Source organism: Gavia stellata, chromosome 7 (genome assembly GCF_030936135.1).
Source record: "Gavia stellata isolate bGavSte3 chromosome 7, bGavSte3.hap2, whole genome shotgun sequence".
Taxonomy (NCBI): Eukaryota; Metazoa; Chordata; class Aves; order Gaviiformes; family Gaviidae; genus Gavia; species Gavia stellata.
In genome coordinates this window covers 24,468,540-24,487,576 of record NC_082600.1, presented here as the reverse complement: position 1 = coordinate 24,487,576, position 19,037 = coordinate 24,468,540, and the positions used below count along the sequence as shown (strand labels likewise).

General features: G+C 38.6%; 1 protein-coding gene across 7 annotated transcripts in view; it reads left to right on the top strand.

The window, feature by feature from the left end:
- The window catches only part of NRXN3 (neurexin 3), a 983,888-nt gene that overhangs the window by 852,196 nt on the left and 112,655 nt on the right, over positions 1-19,037 (top strand). For 3 of the 7 annotated variants that reach the window (XM_059819967.1, XM_059819969.1, XM_059819972.1), the window contains one exon: positions 17,337-17,426. The exons of the other annotated variants lie outside the window; for them this stretch is intronic. In XM_059819967.1, the coding sequence (XP_059675950.1) occupies positions 17,337-17,426 (90 nt within the window). The remainder of the gene's footprint in view (positions 1-17,336; positions 17,427-19,037) is intronic. 7 annotated transcript variants of the gene reach the window in all.

The window sequence follows — 19,037 nt, the reverse complement described above, 5'->3', positions numbered from 1 at the left end:
AGTTCATCCACCCAATGCAGATTTTGTATTTTTCCCCTTTATCATTCTCTTGAGTGATCTCTCAGCCTTCTTTTAGGAGTCTCTGCCCTTTCAAATGACATTAATTTGCAGTTCTATTGGCACTGAATAAAAGAAAAAAGATTTTGTCCTCTGTGCCCCTACTTCATTCTCTCTCTCAAGTACACGTTTGTGAGGAAGTTGGATTTTAGGAAGCTGGACAGTTAGCTCTCAACAGGAGAACTCCAGGGACTTTGTGACTGCTTTGGTAAGTACTGTAGCCCAATAAGTGTATATCTATAAAATAAAAAGTTGGTTCTGAGACCCTGATGTCAGCTCTGGGGCTTTCCTTCAGAATAGTTCCAGTCCCTAGGACTCAGTGCTCCTGAACAGTTGGGACATATCTTCTGGTTTAATTTCATTTGAAAGAAATCCAGTTTGTATTCCCTGAGAGCATTTCAGTATGTGAACCAAAGTGTAGCATGTGGAGAGATTTGGGAGGTACACCTCGGAGGCATGCACCTGATTCAAACCAAAATGCTGATGCAGGTGGATCTTACAGTAATATACAGCTGGAGCTGGACAGAGGAGCTCAATCTTTTGTTACTCCTTCTCATACTCGCATTTCTTAAATAGTCAAATTTCTGTTTTCTACTCTCTCTCTCTCTCGTCTTCTGTTCAGCTGGATCACTTTACCAATGCCATTCACCATGTAACTGGCCCAGGAAAGAAGGCCACATGGGAGTGGACATAATCATTCAGGACACAGGAAAAGATAAGATGACTTCCTTTATCAGCATGGATGGTTTATGCCAGTGTAAAGTTTTCACTGAACTACATCTTTAGTAGTCTATGTGAGATGAAGTCATTCTTTCTCACCTGCCATTGCCTGAAACAAAATGCTTTCCTGAAGCACAGATTAAAGTGATAGTGGTCTAGATTGTCCTACCTATCTAAAATGTGAAAAGCATGGAGTCTCTCTTGCTGCAATATATTTTTCATTTACTTGGTGGAGAGATCTGATATTGCTTTGTTGGTACCATGCAGGTGATGTGAGACAGCTGAAATTATATACAACATCTATGTATTATAGATTTAATAGATACTTTATGTCTCATCTCATCTATTTTAACTGTAGAGAAGGAGTTATGGTGGTGGAAATGTGAAATATTTATGTTGGTCTTCCTCTTTTGATCCAATTGAATGATATCACAGAATCACAGAATCACTACGGTTGGAAAAGACCTGTAAGATTGTCAAGTCCAACCATTAACCCAACACCACCCTGCCCACTAAAACATGTCCCACAGTGCCACGTCTACACATTTTTTTTTAACACCTCCAGTGACGATGACTCCACCACCTCCCTGGGCAGCCTGTTCCAATGCTTCACCACTCTCTCAGTAAAGAAATTTTTCCTAATATCCAGTCTAAACCTCCCCTGGCGCAACTTGAGGCCATTTCCTCTTGTCCTGTTGCTAATCACTTGGGAGAAGAGACCAACACCCACCTCTCTGCAACCCCCTTTCAGGTAATTGTAGAGAGCGATGAGGTCTCCCCTCAGCCTCCTCTTCTCCAGACTGAACAACCCCAGTTCCCTCAGCTGCTCCTCATAAGACTTGTGCTCCAGACCCCTCACCAGCTTCGTTGCCCTTCTCTGGACACACTCCAGCACCTCAATGTCTTTCTTGTAGTGAGGGGCCCAAAACTGAACACAGTATTCGAGGTGCATGATATGAATAGTTCCATCTTATCCTTCTTTTACTAAAAGTCTTCTGTGACTAAAGTGATACACATTGAAACGTGGGGCCTTTTGTATTGCTGTTGAAGACCATTGGATACTTCAACATAAAGTGCTGAGTATTTCCCAGTGGGATGATGCTAACTCTGCCCTGCTTGCATGCTCTTTTGATTGTACAGAATTAGAATATTGCTTGCAGCCTAATAAGATTCAAAATACCTAGATCCTATTTTTTTTTTTAATAGCCATACAAAATTATTGTAGGTGTTTTAAAAATGCAGTAGTACAGTGGGCCGAACAGAACTTGAGTTAAGTCAGCATCAGGGATTTTACAGGGCTTTTGGAGTGGGAGAAATGGCGCACGGAGATGTTTTGAGAAGAGGGGACTGAACTGCAAATATGGAATGGAAAGGACATTTAATAAGTAAGGAACCTGAAGTTGGTTTAAATATTAAGATTTGTATGACACCCCATGACCCATGATGGGTCCTATTGTAAGTTTCTGTGAAAAATGAGAAACAGACTTAATTTTCAGATACGTGGTTGTCCACAGCTCCAGCTGTCTTTAAATGGAGTGTCAGTACTCGGTATCTCTAAAAATGGTTATACCCATCTTTACAAACCAAATTCCCTAAGTTTTACACAATTGTGACTACTGAACTCGAGTTCATAGTCTGCTTTGAAACAGGTCGTTTTTTGTCCTACTCAAGCTGTTTATCACCTTTCCCTTGATATTTTCAATCTCCTTCCACAAGTGGCATGATCTTTTTGTTCAATGAAGTCCATTTCCCACCTCATTCCTCTACTGGAGGGACTCTGAGGAGGTGGTTGTTTCTTTTCTTTTCTTCATTCCTTTTGGGTTTATTTAGTTTTTATCAGCAACATCTTCTTTCTCTCCCTCTGTGATTTCCCAGCCGTGAGATAAATAGCCTTGTATCTTACAAGCTAAATACAATTACTGCTATCAAAACTGGAGTCTTTCTCTCCCTGTAAATGTCTCTTGGAAGCTGATAAGCTGTTAAAGGCAAACTGCAGGCTTCTGCCTAATCCTGAGATTAAACATAACCACCCAGAAGACAGCAAGAGATAATTGGGGGGGGTGGGGTGGGGGTAGGCAGGCAGGAGAGGGAGAGAGGAGAAAGTGAGATCCTCTCCTGAGATATTAAGAGGACATACACAAGGCTCAAGGTTATTTGTAAAGGAATTGCACAAAACACACAAGAGCTTGTTATGATGAGGAATTTCCTCAGATAATGCAGTGATTGTTCTAGTTGTTAAAGACAAAATTTAGCAGGGATTTGTTTGATGTAAAGCCTAGAAGGGAGCTGTAGAAAACAGCTCCCAGCCATGAGTGCTGATTTTTTTATATTAGTCCCCATCTTGTCCTTGAAACAGGAGGTCTCACAAGGTTGCATCCAGATTCTTTGTACATGCTGGCTTGGGTTCATCTCACTGAATTTTTACTGAATATGGGGAGACAGGAGATTTCCCAAGAGTAAAGCAGGGGACTGAGCCAGCTTTTCTGTGCTCTGTGTTTTGCTACCTGCTGACCATCTGAACAAGGGTAATTTAACCCTCCTGTTTCTGAAACAGAGATAACACTAATCTAGGAAATGAGTGCCATAGTTAGAGGGGAATAGCGTGTTAGATGTGTAGTCGTCTTTGATTATAACCAAGGCAGGATTACTGAAGACAGTCTTTATGAGTCAGTCCAATACAGTTGAAAAAAACAGCCTCGTTTCTAGAAATGTAAGTTGTTCTTGGTTTTTTATCAGTGACATTTTAATTTTCTCGTTCTGTAATTTTTGTAAGGTTTTGTGTTTCTGAAAGCTTGTCTGTATTTTTCAACTGTTACCAATTGGCCTAATATGGGATATTACCTCTCACAACTTTGCTTTATTTAATTTATAATGCATTGACTAAGAAGGAAAAGATAAGTTTGAATGATCTAATAGTAGCATCACTGAAGGATTTAAGAGAAGACTACATATCCTTTCTTCAGCTGACACGTGCTCTGAAACTGGAAATAATATGTAATATTGTGAATATTGTGAATAACTTAGTACTTATCCCTGCTCAGTACCCCTGCACGACTCATGTTGTACTACTTCAGTGATTTCCAAATGTTTGGTAGCCAAGCCTTATAAGCAGAAATAACTTGTTCTCAGTGCTTTGCAGAGCCTGGCTCCTCCTCCCCCAAATTCCCTCTGTCTCTTCCAGAGTGATTTTGGCATCTCCTCTTTCCCTCTTATTTTCAGCCCCACCTCCCCAACTCTGGTTTCTGCCTTCTTGTGCCCCTTTGGCTCTCCCTTCCCTCCTTCAGACTTGAGGCTATTATGATCTCCTTCTCACTGCCACTGAAACCAAGGTAATAGTAAGAAGCTTGGCTGAAGCTGTGTCCATGAAGAGGCACATGGATCTTGTACTTGACTACTTGGAGTCATTAATAAGTCTTGTTGCTTGATGTGCAAGCTGAAGGGATTTCTTTACGGTGCTACCAGATCCCACTGTAGTCTTAATATTTTCCTATGCAAATGCCTTTGTGAGTGGGTAATGAGTTAGGAACAAGAGCACTGAATTTTGATTAGCCCTGTGGGCTGAATGTGATCCCCAGGGTTCTTGTCATACACTTGTTTGTGGGGTTTGATTTTTCATATTGTACTCATTTTGTGGGACTTAAATGAGCTCTCAGATGCTTCCTATCAGCATGAATTGGAGATGGCATGTAAAGTGCCTTTGACAGATTTACAGCATTTCATAATGAGCCCAAAACATATAAAAAGACAGGGTTAATAAAACAGCATTGGAGAAGCACATTTTGAAGGCAGTACTGTGACATATGTTGAAAGATCTACCAAGAGGGGTGATTAAAGCATGACAAGTTGATGAAATCAAGAGTTGATTGTAGCTTGTCACTGCAGGGCCGTAACATCTATAAAATATTTATAAGGTTGGAAAACAGATAAATATGGCTACATGATAAGAACACTCAGTTTTGGTCCTCTGTATCCACTGAGATATAAACCTACACATATTAAGTCACCATCAGACAAACGTACTTCGAAATTTGTGCAAGCACATCCGTGTTAATGCATGTGCATTCATACTGGATGATGGGATAAGATCTGACATGATAAATAATTCACATAAATGTTGCCACTACGCTCACAGTTTAACTTCTGTGTACTTCATGTTTTGCTTTTCCACAGGAAGTATGATGCTCTGATTTGTTTCCATTTTGTCCCTATCCCCAAACACTTGCATGGAAGTGCTATAGGGCTTGTCTGTCTTCCACATTCTGTCTTTGAGGACAGAGGAGAGGTAAAACAGAGAGAAAAAGAACAAAGTGACTATATTGCAACTTCCAGTACTCATCCTTCCTGTCAAGGTTTCATTTTTCGAAACAGATCCAGGCTCTTACAACATGCTGCACTCAGTCTACAGGAGTTGTAGTCTTACCTTCACCAAATACCTCAAGCCCATGTGAGTGGTAGTCTATCAAGCACCAGCATTTCTGTCAGCTTGACATTAAGAAAGAGGGAGATGCATGTTTTTTATGAAGACATGTAAGATAACCAGGCAGAATAAACAGTACACCATTGTTTAACAGCAGTAGGGTTGAAAGAAGTTTACCTAATGAAGGGTACATGCAGAATAGTGTCTTCATGTAAGTAGCCATGACCATCTAATTCCCACCTAGGATCCCACAGATAGTCCTTGAGCTGTGGGAAAGAGGGGACAAGGAATAAGAAGCATTCTTATGTAGCAGTCTCTATTACCGCTACGTAACAGTCACAGAAAAGGTTGTTCTAACATGCAGATACATGCCACAGAGGCAATACTAGTTTTAATTTAGCCAGAATATTTTCTCTTATTTATTGCCTGGATAAAGAAAATACTATCAGAAAGTACAGACAATTTAAGGAAAACTTTTTGTCAGTGCTGTCCAAAAGAACAGATGTATGTATTATATTGCTGCATGCTGTTAGTTGAATTAGTGTAGCATCATTCTTACGTCTTCCTGAATCAGACTAGATGTCCAATATGTCAAATCTACAGGCAAATACCAAATACATGAGAAAAAAGTTTGCTTTAATGGTCAAAATGACACTTCTGACCAGTGGTCCTGGATTTGGGATGGTTTCTATTCTGTCCTCCCAGAGCCTGTTTGTCCATCTAATCAGCTGCTTGAGCTGGAGAGCAGCCAAGTATCTGATGCTTCAGAGAATTACAGTAACCCACCATGGCAACAACAAAAATATGCCCCAAAAGATGTCCTTCTAAAAAAAATTATCTTACTCTTATGCTTAGTCTGTGACCTGAAATATGAGATAACATGAGCTGTATGTGTTTGTATCATGTCTACACTCATTACATTTGTATTACTACATTGGAAAGCAAACACTTTCTTTTTTCCCCTTGTTAATTTATTCAGGGAGACATGATCTTGTGGAAATACTCCCACTCCCTCTCTAGCTGGAATTTGGTAGAAGTTACTCTGCTGTATTGTGAGCACATTGCTCAGCCAAAATTTAAAACAAAACAAGACAAAACCAAACCTAGGCAGTTTAGTGGCATCTCTATTTTTTCTCCATTTCTCTGATTATTTTTCCATTGATGATCTTGATTCTTGAATCTCAGTTCTTTCCTCTTAGCTTAGTCCTACAGACCAGGATTCTCTGTAAGAGAAATTCTTGCAACACAGAGGGAATGTTCATAAAAAGTTATGTTAACCTTTGACAATGCTAGTATGGTATGTAGTATAACTCAGGAGATGAGCTTTGCAATTCCCCAATCCTATGCTTGCTCTATGTCAGAATGATGACTTAAAGTATGTCAAGAGATAGTATCCGTAGGGTACTGATGCATCTTTCTACCTAGTTGTTCTCACCCTTCTTGCATCTGATATAATAAACCTCGGCCGAGGGATTTCCATAAATACTTGGATTACATTCTACACTCACTACAGGCCTTTGAGTCCCTGTTCCTGAGATACTATGGTGCAAAAAAGATGTATTGCATTCACAGAGGGATACAAGTCATGTCTTTTTTTCTTTATATCTCTCTGACATCCAGCATGCTTGTTGCTAAAATCATCACCATGCCATTTTCCAGGAATTGTAATAAATGCTAAGAGATATAGGTATATCCTGATAGCTTGGTCTTGCTAACAATTCCAGGCTAAAGTATACGTGATTATCCTAACTGTCCAAATGCTCAAATATTGTGTGCTGTTCCCATCTGTTTGTGTCCACTGGTCCATGATCGAATGAATAGCCAGGTACCAAGCATAAGCAGTATGATCAAAAATTTCTGGTAATGTCTCCTTTGCTGGAGTAAAATGAATTATTATTGGTTCAGTCATCTGATGATATATATAATGTAGCTGTAGAGTGTAGTGCAGAGAAAGATGGAGAAGTATTTCTCAAATGGAGAATTGGACTAAATGAGATTTCTAGAAAGTAAGAAGTCTGCCAGACAGCACAGTGCAGTGAACTCCCAGACATTAATATAGTTACGTTTCTCTCCTGGGTTAGTTCTGTTTCAGTTTTCCCGGTCAAATGGAGTTGTTCCAATATATTCTCTTTCTTCTCTCCCTCCCTGGCTCTCCTTCTGTTCCTGTCTCTCTGTCATACGCACACACACACGTGCGCAATGAGTGAGCAAACAAACATATGGCCTGAAGGATCAGAGGCTTGAACAACAACTTCGTGCTTTTTTGATCTTATTGCCTGCAGAAAGAACAGCGCCAGCTGTAATCCCAGGTTGACACAGCTGACATGCAGTGACAGAAGGGGCTCACGCATCCACATCAGCCTTCTCCCTGCTCACTAAAAGGCACTGGAAAGCACAAAGTCATTGAAATCCAATGCTGTGGACTAAAGCAGAGCAACTGTGTGAAAGGATGGTCAGAAATGAAAGGGGCTAGTCATGGAACTGGGAGCCAGAAGTTCCCGAATCCCAGCCTTGGCTTTATAGATGCCATTCTCTGTGGTCTTGGTCAATGCCTTTACCACTCTGTGGCTCAGTTTTCCAATCAGTAAAGTGGGGATAAAGCCCCAATTTACATTATCTTTGGGGACTTAAATAGAAAATATTCTACAATTCACTGAGTATGTAAAGCTTTCTGGGTCAGTGAACGTACATCTTTGCTATTTACTGAGTACCTAGAGCACCCTGGAGACTGAAAACTCCAGTGCTGGACTTGCAAAATCTTTTGTATTTTTTTCTTAAGCCCCAGAAATTCACAGTCAGTGAGATTCACTCTACATAACAGTCTATCATGTGCAGACTGAGTGGTATTTTACCCCTTCACTACTTAGCATTTCCATAGCAATTTCCAAAACTCAGGTCACTTCCAAGAAAGAAATTGATTTAAAAGGTTGGAGTAGGAAAAATATATCTACAGAAACTAACAGTTCTTTTTCCCATGGGTCTACCTTACTTCTGACACAGTGTTATTCAGTAATGATTTTTTCACCATATGGATGTTTCCTGTGCCTCTAGTTCATGGCTTGGCTTTGTGAATGACACCTGTCTTTGAGAAGGCTTACTGGGTTACTACAGGGTCCTGGAATTCTCTTTTTCTAAGCTGCTGCAAACAGAAGAATTGATTTCAAGAGGAGGCAAAGGTCACTGATGTGTAGCAATTAGAGACGCGAAAGGCCTGTTTGGTCTCATTTATTGCATTCTGTAATCAACTGATATCCCCCACCACTTTAGCAAGTAAAATTTGAAATAATTCAAGAATTTCCATGAGGAGACTGTAGCACTGTCTAATATGTAATCTTGATAGGAAGTGCTTCTTAATAAAATTCTTCTTTCATCAGTTTCTTACTTACTTTTAGTTATTTCCTGGCATTCACCCCAGAGAACTTGCCCCCTTCCATAGGTTTTTTGCCTTTCTGTTATTTGTAGCTCGTTAGCTTTCCAATCCTCATTGGTGACATTTGAATAAATGCTTTATAGGCATTACTCATGAATTTTACTGACAGCTCAGCACTGTAATCATGGGGAAGGACTGTACATGCTTTCTCTATTTGTTGTATATTCAGCTCCCCATATCATCTCCCTGATTATACATGCACAGGGAAACAAGATTCAGAAACATCTGAAGGTTTCTGGTGGAGCCAACCCAGCTCCATCACTGCCAGTATCAAGGCAGAGACTGCAAGTCCTGCTGCAACTGAGCCGATTCCTGCATAGATACTGGAGTGCCTGCTGGCACCTTCCAACAAGGAGTCTTGGTTTTGGTGTAATGCCCGATAAACATAAGGAGGAGCCCTTCTTGGATGGGGAGCACAGTGCACTGAGCCCCAAGTGGTTCTGCAGGAATCAGTACTCTCTCTAGTCCTGCCTCCATGCTGGCTGTGTCAGACCTAAGCTAGCTGTCTACCTGAGTGCTCCTGTTTGTAGGGGTGCAATAGTGAGCCACCGATTCTTTATGAAGCACATGTAAGACCACAAGTTTTCTTACCTCAAATCGTGCACCATGCAAAGGCAGTTGTTCTGTTTTCAGTCCCACGTTGGTCCTGAAAGCAAAATGCCTAACCCAACACATGTACACTAGATCCAGTGTTTCTCTGTCCTACCTTTGCATGATCCACAAAACAGAGAAGCAACGCCTAGGTAAATGGGAGTTAATAGAATTTAAAGTGTCAATACAAATAAAGTGCTTTTGGCATTTGGTTATTGCTGCTTGTTCCCACTGGGCTATATAAATCAGATCCTGACCTTTTCCAAAGGAATCGAAGAAGTGGGATGTGGGGACAGTAGCAGTGGATTTCATTGTGATCTCTGTTTCATATCTCTTCCTGCAAAATGAAATTTGTTCTTGTTTAAAATGGAAAGATCAATATGTAGTTTCAGTTGTTCTTTAATAGCCTTGGCTGCCTGATATGGGGCTTAATTTGGACCTGGTCAGTCAAAAAACAATAATATACACATTACTTACAAAAAATCTCAAAGATCTGGTAATGTGGACAGCCAGATTGTTTCGTATCTGTATAAAAGTTGAACTGGTAATGGCTTTCTCTATACTGTACACTAGTTCACTTTTCCAACATAAATCAAAAAAGAACAGAAGCAGACTAGCAGACTGCTTTTATCTCATGCTTATGGCCTCAGCTTCTACAGGGCTGAAATGACTCAGTATAATCTGCTCATATAAAATAAGACCTGAGTCACATTTTTCACAAGACCAACATTTTTTTTTTCTTTTGCACGCTTGAAAAAGTTTGATTAACCTTCTTCCACCTTTGCTAGTCTGAGTTTTCTTTTTGTTTTGCTCCTATTGTGCTTCTGTGTTAGATTATCAGGGAAAAGGCACTCATTTTCTCAGTCATCTGAGACAGGATTGAAAGGTTAATCTAAGGGAGGTTGAAATGTTACTGATCTTGTCCTGGGGCAGAGGGGTGAATTAGATGACTTCGCAAAGTCTTCCTTAGTCTTATTAATGTCACAGTGGCCCATGTTAGCTGCACCTTCTGGACAGACGTTTAAACTCTAATCTCCTAGTTTGCCTCTGAATTTCCCAGTGACTGGCCTGAATGCTGCTTTGCTTTGAATTAGGACCCTACATTTTTTAGGCTAAAAAAGATAAGATAAGATAAGATAGAGAGTGGTAGCAACGTAAAGCTTTTGGTTGAGGCTGTAGAAACTTAGAAACAACTCTAGTTGCCTGAGTAACTTTTGCTGTTGCAGTCTTGCTCGATAATTCTCTCTCCTATTTTTAGTACTTATGCTACCGAGACCTCATTGTCTTTTGTCATGAGGGCAGTCAGCTGAGGAGAGTTGCAGTGTGAAGGTCAGCTTTTAACCCTGGTCCACGGTGAGATGATCGGAAGGAAAGGTGTGGCTCCCAGCAAACAATGTGATCAGAGGGAAGTGTAGATAAAGTCAAGGGCATCCAGGACTTAAGGGGAAGATGAGGACAAGAAATAAAATGAGAATTCCATAGCAAAAGGTGCAACTTTATTGAACAGTGAAGGCAAAGCAAAAAACATAATATCCAAGAGCTGAAGCAAAGATAAACAATGTCAAGATTTGGCTATTCTTCAGTCCCCTCAAATGAAATGAAATCCCAAATTTGAATTAATCTTCCATAGCACCCCTTGTTACGCAAGGCAAAACTGAAGCTTTGTAAGAATTTGTAGAGGGACAGTTTGTGGTAGTTAGAAAGATTCCAGATCACCTGCCTTATTTTAGTTGCATGGCCATCCTGTTTCATTTCTGTATAAGCCACATCTGTGGTTTCAGGTTGGGCCTTTTTTCAAGCGTTCTATAAAAAACACTGCGAGTAGAGATTTTTTTTGCATGTTTTGATTTTGATGCAAACATTCCTTATGTTATATAATATAAACCACAATATGGTTTTACAGTAATGCAACAAAATAAACAGCTATACATAAACAGGCCTGATGCTAAAACTGATTGTAGTGTTGTTATTCTTTCCTGATTTATGGAAGAAGAAGGTTCTCATCCTAAACATGAACTTTACTAACAGGCATGTCTCAGTTTCCTACCTGAATACAAAATGTGAGCAAATGATGGTTGTACTTCGTAGTATTTAGAACAAAATATGTACTTAAGGAAATGTGAAAATGGGACAATTCAGTATACCGTATGTTTTTAAGCGCAGCTGCCTGAAAACAGAAGTGGTTAAAGACATTCAGTGTCGGCCAATCACAAACACACTTCTGAAACTTTTGTGCCATTTATTAGATATTAGGGAAAAATGGTAGCTTCTCCACGATGTATGCGAGTCTCCTTTTCCAGGGCACAACGCATCAGCTCTAGAAAGAGTTTTGGCACTGAATTGAATGGAGTCAGTTTATGTTAGTAGAGGATTTATCCCTCAAAGGTAAACTTTGCAGGCTGTAGCAGGCTACCATGCCCCCCTCCCATACTGATGTCAATTAAGTGTATGTAAATCTTAGCGAGATTGTGAGCATCCATAAAAACTCAAAGGGAGCTGGCATTAAAGGCCATTGGGTGAACTGACCTATCAAACACTAACTGCTTACTAGCCCTTTTACTACCAGAATTCCATCTACAATAAGGGAAAGAGAGGTGGAATCAATTTAAACCTTGAGCACTGATATCAAAATGTTTTCTTAAATCATTAGTATCACCATATCGCTTTTCATTTAATAACTGGTCATTAGATAAAATGTCTCATTCTTTTTAGAGACTTATAAGCAGTGAAGAAAATGTTGCTGCTGTAGTGTCTTTTCATAAAACAGCCTTTGGCATTAATTTAGGACAGATGAATGTTTTCTTATGGTATTCTTTTTAGCATCTTCACAGACTTGACAACACATCAGGTTGGATTAATATTCCACCTGGAAGCGAGTACTTTCTTTCTGCCCAGTGCAATTTGCTGGAACCTTTCAGCTTTTCTCTTTCACACCAAAGAGGCAGTAAATCATCATGATTGGTATCTAGGCCAAGAAGCAACATTTTTCAGAGCTTCAATTGCTCTTTTACTTTCTTTGGCTTAAGAATCCATTTTGGTTTAGAAATAAGCTTAACGCAATAAAGATTGTTTCTTTTCTTAAAGGGACCATGAGCGGAAAAGCAAAACGTCATCCAATATTGAAGGGCTTTGGAAGAAAATTCTGCTTTGCTCATGGGCAAATTTAAACTATCTTCCCCTGGACTGTTGCACTGTATCAAAAGCATTTCCTGTGGGAACTGGTAATAATGATTATCAAGAGCTAAAGCTAGATACAGAGGGCTCCAGAAAAAAGACAGAGTACTGGCAACCGATCATATTTAACCAGCAGGCTCTGATTTTTATGAATGAGGTGCCAGGTGTTCCTGGGGGAAAGAGGGACAGACAAAAAAACAGAGCTCTTCTGCCATTCCTCTCCAAAATGTTTAGTACTCAGGAATATCTGTGGTATTTGAAATATTTTGAATATTCAGTTTAAACAAGATTCAGGGATTCAGAAGATTTCCAAATGTTACCATTAAAATCCTGAAGGTCATAAGAGCCTGGATGCTTATCAGTTTGTTGGAAAACTGAGGTCTATGGGATACTTAGGAGATGCAGCAGGATTTCTGTTAATTGTACATATGAGTACTACATGGAATAAAAGACTTGTTTTATCCCAGTCTTCACAGAGCTGGGTTTGGCTGTGCTTCAGAATTTTGCATGAAAAAGGGGGAAAAAAATAGGTGAAGGAATGCATTTCTGAGGTACAGTTCTTTAGAAGAAGCTAAGTCGTGAAGCAGATCATAAGTCATTGGTATACAGGAATTTATTATGCAGATGAAGGAAAAAGGAGGAAGGTTATTTTAAATGAGCAGTTCCTATTAGTACTCATATCATTTAAGCAGCAAGAACCTATGGGAGGAAAAATATTTAGTAAATCACAAGTAGCAAAACTAATCAACACAACTTTACTATAACAGATTATATCCTGCAGACCTTTAAGACCCACATTGATTCTGAATGCAAAAGAACTATGGGATTAAGCATATTTTCTAAAATAAATTTAAATGGCTTTCTTTATCCTGTGTATTTGTTTCTGAAGTACAGCCTTGAATCAGAGCTGGACTCAAAGAGAAAAAAGGGGGGATCTGGATTAGTTGCATGAAGGGATTGTTTGAACATTTGTATCATTCAGCTCCAGAAAGGCATTGCATTGTGGTCACAAAAGGATTGTTACTGAAAATTTCTGTGTATGAAGATGGACAAGAATCCCCCTTAATCACATCATGGCTCAGCTGTCAGATGCCCGATGATCTTACTTCATGTTGAATTTATGTTACTTCGTGTTGCAAACCATGATATTTCCTTTTTGAACTTTCATATCAAATACTGTGTTTATTTTTTAAAGCACAACTCAAAGTCAATATTAATTTAATAATTGTATGGTTTTATTGATATTTAATGACTATCCCAAGGGCTTAACAATGGAAAACTTGTTCTTTAAGTCAATGTTGTAACTGGGTTTATCAGTGAACACCTTCTCATGCACATATTTTTAAAAATCATTCTTACTAATGTCTGAAATAAAATTTAAAAACAAAACAAAAAAGAATAGATCAGGTACTAATGTTGCAATTTAAATCTATTTGAATTTTCTAATGTCCTTCAATTTTTCATAGCTTTTAAAGGTATGGGTTTTATTCGTATTTTAATCTTGCTGAATATATCTGCCTAATAAAAATAATAATAAAATTAAATTAAACCTGATTTTTTAAAAAAAAGTTTTTAAAGATGTGGTGGGGAATAGTTGTCATTTCTGGCTTTCTTGAAGGTCTAGGACTGTATTATAAGAAACCCATTTCTCCCTGTCATGTCTTCTTTCATTGTCCCACTTCCTTTTTACCTTAGTCTTGCTGGCCTGTGCTTGTTAGATGCCCTACTTACGAGAAATTTCAGTGCACTATATTTTTTCCTTTCTACAGTCAGCCCTCCACACAGAGGAAGAAGCACTCCATGACAGCCACTGGCTGACTCTTGTGTTCCTGTGAACCGTAGATCATTCTTTATTCTGAAAAAGATCTCATTGCCGCCAGTAAAAGGTTGCTTATGTACATACCAAATGAAGCCAGTGGAGTTTTTTGTTCCAAGTAAAGTGTGTTATAGAATTTCTTTCACCCTATAGAAAATGTTCTTGCCCATCAACATTAAGATTTCAATGCACTCATCTAGCCAGAAGCCCTTACGCAGAACATACTCTATAAAGTGGGGAATAACCTCCATTTCTACTGAAACATGCAACATGGATGTAGTAACAGGCTCTCTGTAAGTGTTCAAGTCTGGGTTGACAGAGAAATTCAGGAGTTCACAGAGAAATTTAGGTCTCTAAGTCACTTTGAAACACCTCTTGAGTGTTTTTCAGGACCTAGTACTCCTTTCTTACACAGAGAAAAATAGGCACACTGCAACAGACCAAAAATATCCTAAAGGAGATGCAGAATTTCAAAATTTAGCTCGTTTGGTGAAGGGGAGCATGGATTAGTGTGTTGAGAAAAGGTCTAATGGATAAGCAGAATGCCTTGCTAACTGATCTTAAAAAAGAAATTGGTTTTGTAGTGAGCTTGACATAATTACTTTCGTTTCTGTTCTCCCCAAACCAGCAGGTCTGCTTCCCTGACCTGTGATTGTAATCTTCCCCTAGGCTTAAACAAATGGGAGAACTTGCAGGAAAGGGACCTATCCTTTAGGCTAAGAAATTGGGAAAACAACTGACCTTTCATGACCCCAGCCTACATTAATCATCAGCTTATTATTAACAAACAGCTCAAAAATCATAGTTTTGTTAATATTTCTGTCTCTTTAGCTTTAGGTGGGGTTTTTTTGGTTTTGTCGTTTATATTACCTCAGCTGCTCTTTACCAATTTTTTTCTTAGATCCTGCACTGAACATAATTCAAATTTTAAGTTTATGAATCTGTATTCATAGAAGTACAGAACTGACTATTGGTACTTTTTGTTGATGCTGATATGAATTATGAGAGCTGGGAATGTACTTAAGGGTAACTTAATGTCTGTGAGTGACTCCAAGCCACCACGGTACCTTGTTTAATATTATTTGATAAATGACTGACAGAGTGTGTTTCCAACATTTTATCTTTTCCTTGTAGTTTATCCAAGTAACCAGCTGTACATGGCAGGCATCTGAGGTGGGGCAGAGAAACCGGTACATCAGTGTGTATCAGCTGGTGATTAATTAGATCCTTCTACAATGAGGAATAGCAGTTTCCCACAATTGGTCTGTTACATGGAAGGAAAAAAGTAAATGACTTTCCAGGAAGTTGACAAGGAATCAGGCCAGTAAAGCTGCTTTTAAATGTCTTCACTCTGTTTTACCTGTTGCCCCAAATAAGCAGCAAGGCTCCTAAATGTTCATCACTGTAGTTGGAGATACTAACCCAAATCCAAATAGCTGTTTTCCCTTCAACTGGATTTAAAGAGGTACAGAAGATGATTTTTACAAATACCCCTTAAGATTAGGTCCAGGCTTTATTGCATGTGAATCCTTGTAGGATTATAGCTGGTATGTTGCCATAGTGCCCCTCCCTCCTGTTCCAGAAAGTCAGCAGTAAAAAGACGATACTGGAGAGGATAGCTGTGCTCAGTAGGTACCTCATACAGACCAGTAGCATTCCTGAGCAACAGTTATGCAGTAAGGATTATCGAACACATGAGATTTACTAGTCATATTGCTTGCAGTATGAAAGTGTCTGCTGTTGACTGGGTGGAGCAGCTTGCCAGCTGTTAGTCATACGTATTTTTTTTCCTTGGTGTGCCTTTACATTGAAAGATTCCAGCACCTGTTTCAGAAAGCCAAATAAATATGAAGCTATGTTAGGTTATTTATATGTGGGATTTTAAAAGCAGTACTGCAAATTGTGCAGAGCAGTGGCTGACTCTTGCACTGCCATTTATTCAAAACATGTATCAGAGCCTACTGATCTACTGAACTTCTGTTTATGGTAGCATTACATCAGTAAGCTGGGGGCTTACTCTAGTTTTCTACAATATTAAGATAGGCACTCTTATGCCTAGCTGACTGAAGAGTTTTTATAAAAATAATACATGAAGCAAAAACTACGATGAGTCAGAAAGACACTGTAGCTGAAGAAAATGAAAAAGCAGAATGATGGCACTTGTTTACTGTCACTCGTAACACCATCAAACTGAGCTGCTCCTTTCTACTATAGGCTGGCCCAACCCATCTGACCTGTACAATTTTTCAGTAGCCAGGGAATTTGGACAAAGACTTTGTGTGGATCCTATTTCTCTCTGTAATGTGCGAGTGATAATAGCTTTCCTCCAAAACACACTTTACTGGATAATTCTATTATCCGTCATCACGGAACAATGGAACTACACTTGCCAGAATTTACATCTTGGGTAATTATTTCTGCTCTCATTTAAATTAGTTTCTAAGCGTCTGTTTTCTTCTGGCAACAGGCCCAAGTCTTTGGTAACTGGACACAAGCCTTCATGTATCCTTAATTAACAGCTCTTCCTCTTTTTAAATTTTACTTCCCTTTTTTTTCTATCTATCTTCCCACTCTTATGTTTTTTTAAACTACTTCTATTAAATCCTTTCAGCATCAATTTCTTATAATTTCTTCCTTTCTTTTTTTCTGTTTGCTGGGTTTCTAGTCCTAACACGTGTCTTTTACAACTGCAAGAAGGTTTGTCAAAGTACTACTAACTGTGTGTTTGTGTGACTGACATATTGTGCCATGTCCTTGTGCAATCAGATCTAGAGTCTGATCAAAATGTTTTAACTTATGGCACTGAGTTCACTCAAGGTCTCATGTCTTGGACAAATTATACATGCCTTCTAACCAATTTGGATAAACAAATACTCTGAGGAGAATCTGAGATACCTTTTTCATGGGATTTAACTTCTTTGACCTTCCAGAACCTCAGGCAATTGGATGTATAACTGTTCTCCACTTTACTAAAGATAAATCTCTCTTTTCAAATATATATATGTACACACACACGCACTTATTTATTTATAGCTAAATAAGGTCGTAAAAAAAACCCAAAAAATCTAGGATGTTTTAACTATTTCATTGACTTTTCAGATGGTTTTTAAGCTGTTTTTTAAACTTTAAAGGCAACACTGATAGTGAACGGTTCCAAATGGTAAAACAGAAAATCCCCTTCAAATATAACCGGCCTGTAGAGGAGTGGCTGCAGGAAAAAGGTAACAGTCATTAAAACTTTCATTTTAAACGCATTTGATTCTAAACCCTGATTTTTAAAGCCTGCAAATAAATGTTTCTTAAATGATAATCGCCTGCTGCATAAATGACTGTTTTAATTTTCATTATAATTTGTGTCAGCTTCCACCTGCCATATGTTGATAAATCATGCTATAATACATTGCTATTAAAATGCAGTTAAAGGGACGAAATTCTAAGCTTGCTACCATAGTAATGACAAACAAACAAGCAAAAATTCAGAAGATGTTTTCTAAAAACACAAAAAAAGAAAAGCAAAGAGCAACAACATGTATTATGGCAATTTAACCACTGCATGACTTTCCTATTTTGATTTGTTTTCAAACTACATTTTTATATTTATTATCAAAATTTTCTTTAAAAATTATCAAACCTACTTGTTAAACCACTTCCTGTAAGTTTCTTTTTTCTCATTAGTCTGATTAGCCACTATGGCTGTGTATTTCCTAATTCTATTAAGATAATTAAATGATTCTAAAAAATGTTGTAAAGAAAACATTTTTTAACATTTTCATTTAAACTACAGTGAGGGAGACAGAGAAAGATGATTGTTCTGTCACTTTTATGCTATGTCTGGAGTACAGTTTGAACACTCAAATGATACATTTGTCTAAGTTACGGGTCAAATTCTTCCCTAACTTCATCTCAGGCAGTGCTACGTAATTTTGTGGGTTTGCCTGGAGTAACTGGCCTCAGTTCAGCAAAAGACTTGTTAACATGCAGAAGTCCAACTGGCTTGAGTGAGAGTTCTGCATACACTCCGTGACCTGTTGAAATGGGCCTTGTGTCAGAACAGTAATGTTTTTTTTATCAGGAATTTGGAGTAGGAAAAACAAATCTTGGCTATAGAGCCCATTCCAAAGCCTGTTGAAGGTAACAGAATAACCCTTACTGATTTCAGCAGCGTTTGGACTGGGATCTCGGTAATACAGTGGAGCTTAAGTCAGGAATATTTTCTCCCTCTATACTAAATGTGGTATTTAAAAAAAAAATAATCACTGTAACTAACTCCTTGCCTTGAAGTCTAGTAAAAGCAGAACATGATCTTCTCTTGTTTCCTTTTAAGAAAGTGCTGCCGATAAAAGGAGGTGACCTTTGAACTCAGATCTTGCATTTTCTGTGCTTAGACTATGGCTGTTAACAAATTTTCCAAGAGGGAAAACCAATGTTTTGTAGGATTGGAAAAATATAATTTATGTTTCAAACTTCTGTCCTCAGCTGAATTAACAAATTGATTTAACCAGTATGAATTAAGTTAACGTCACAAAGGATGTGGCTAACTACAGTCAAAATATTTTCATGTGAAGGGCCTGATCCCGCAAAGTGTTGTGCACACTCAGTTCCCGTTGACTTCAATGAGAGCTGACAGTGTTGCCCACTTTTCAGGTTTGGTCTACAACTATGTAATGTTTGTAACTAAAGGTAAAGTACTTGTGACAGCTAAATTGTAAATAAATTCTAAGATAAAGGTGTACAGAAAATGCTTATTGAGTCTCAGTGGGTTGCCCTGTTAATTTACAAGATCAAACTAAAATAAATAAATAAATAAAGCTTAACACTAAAAAGAGGATAAT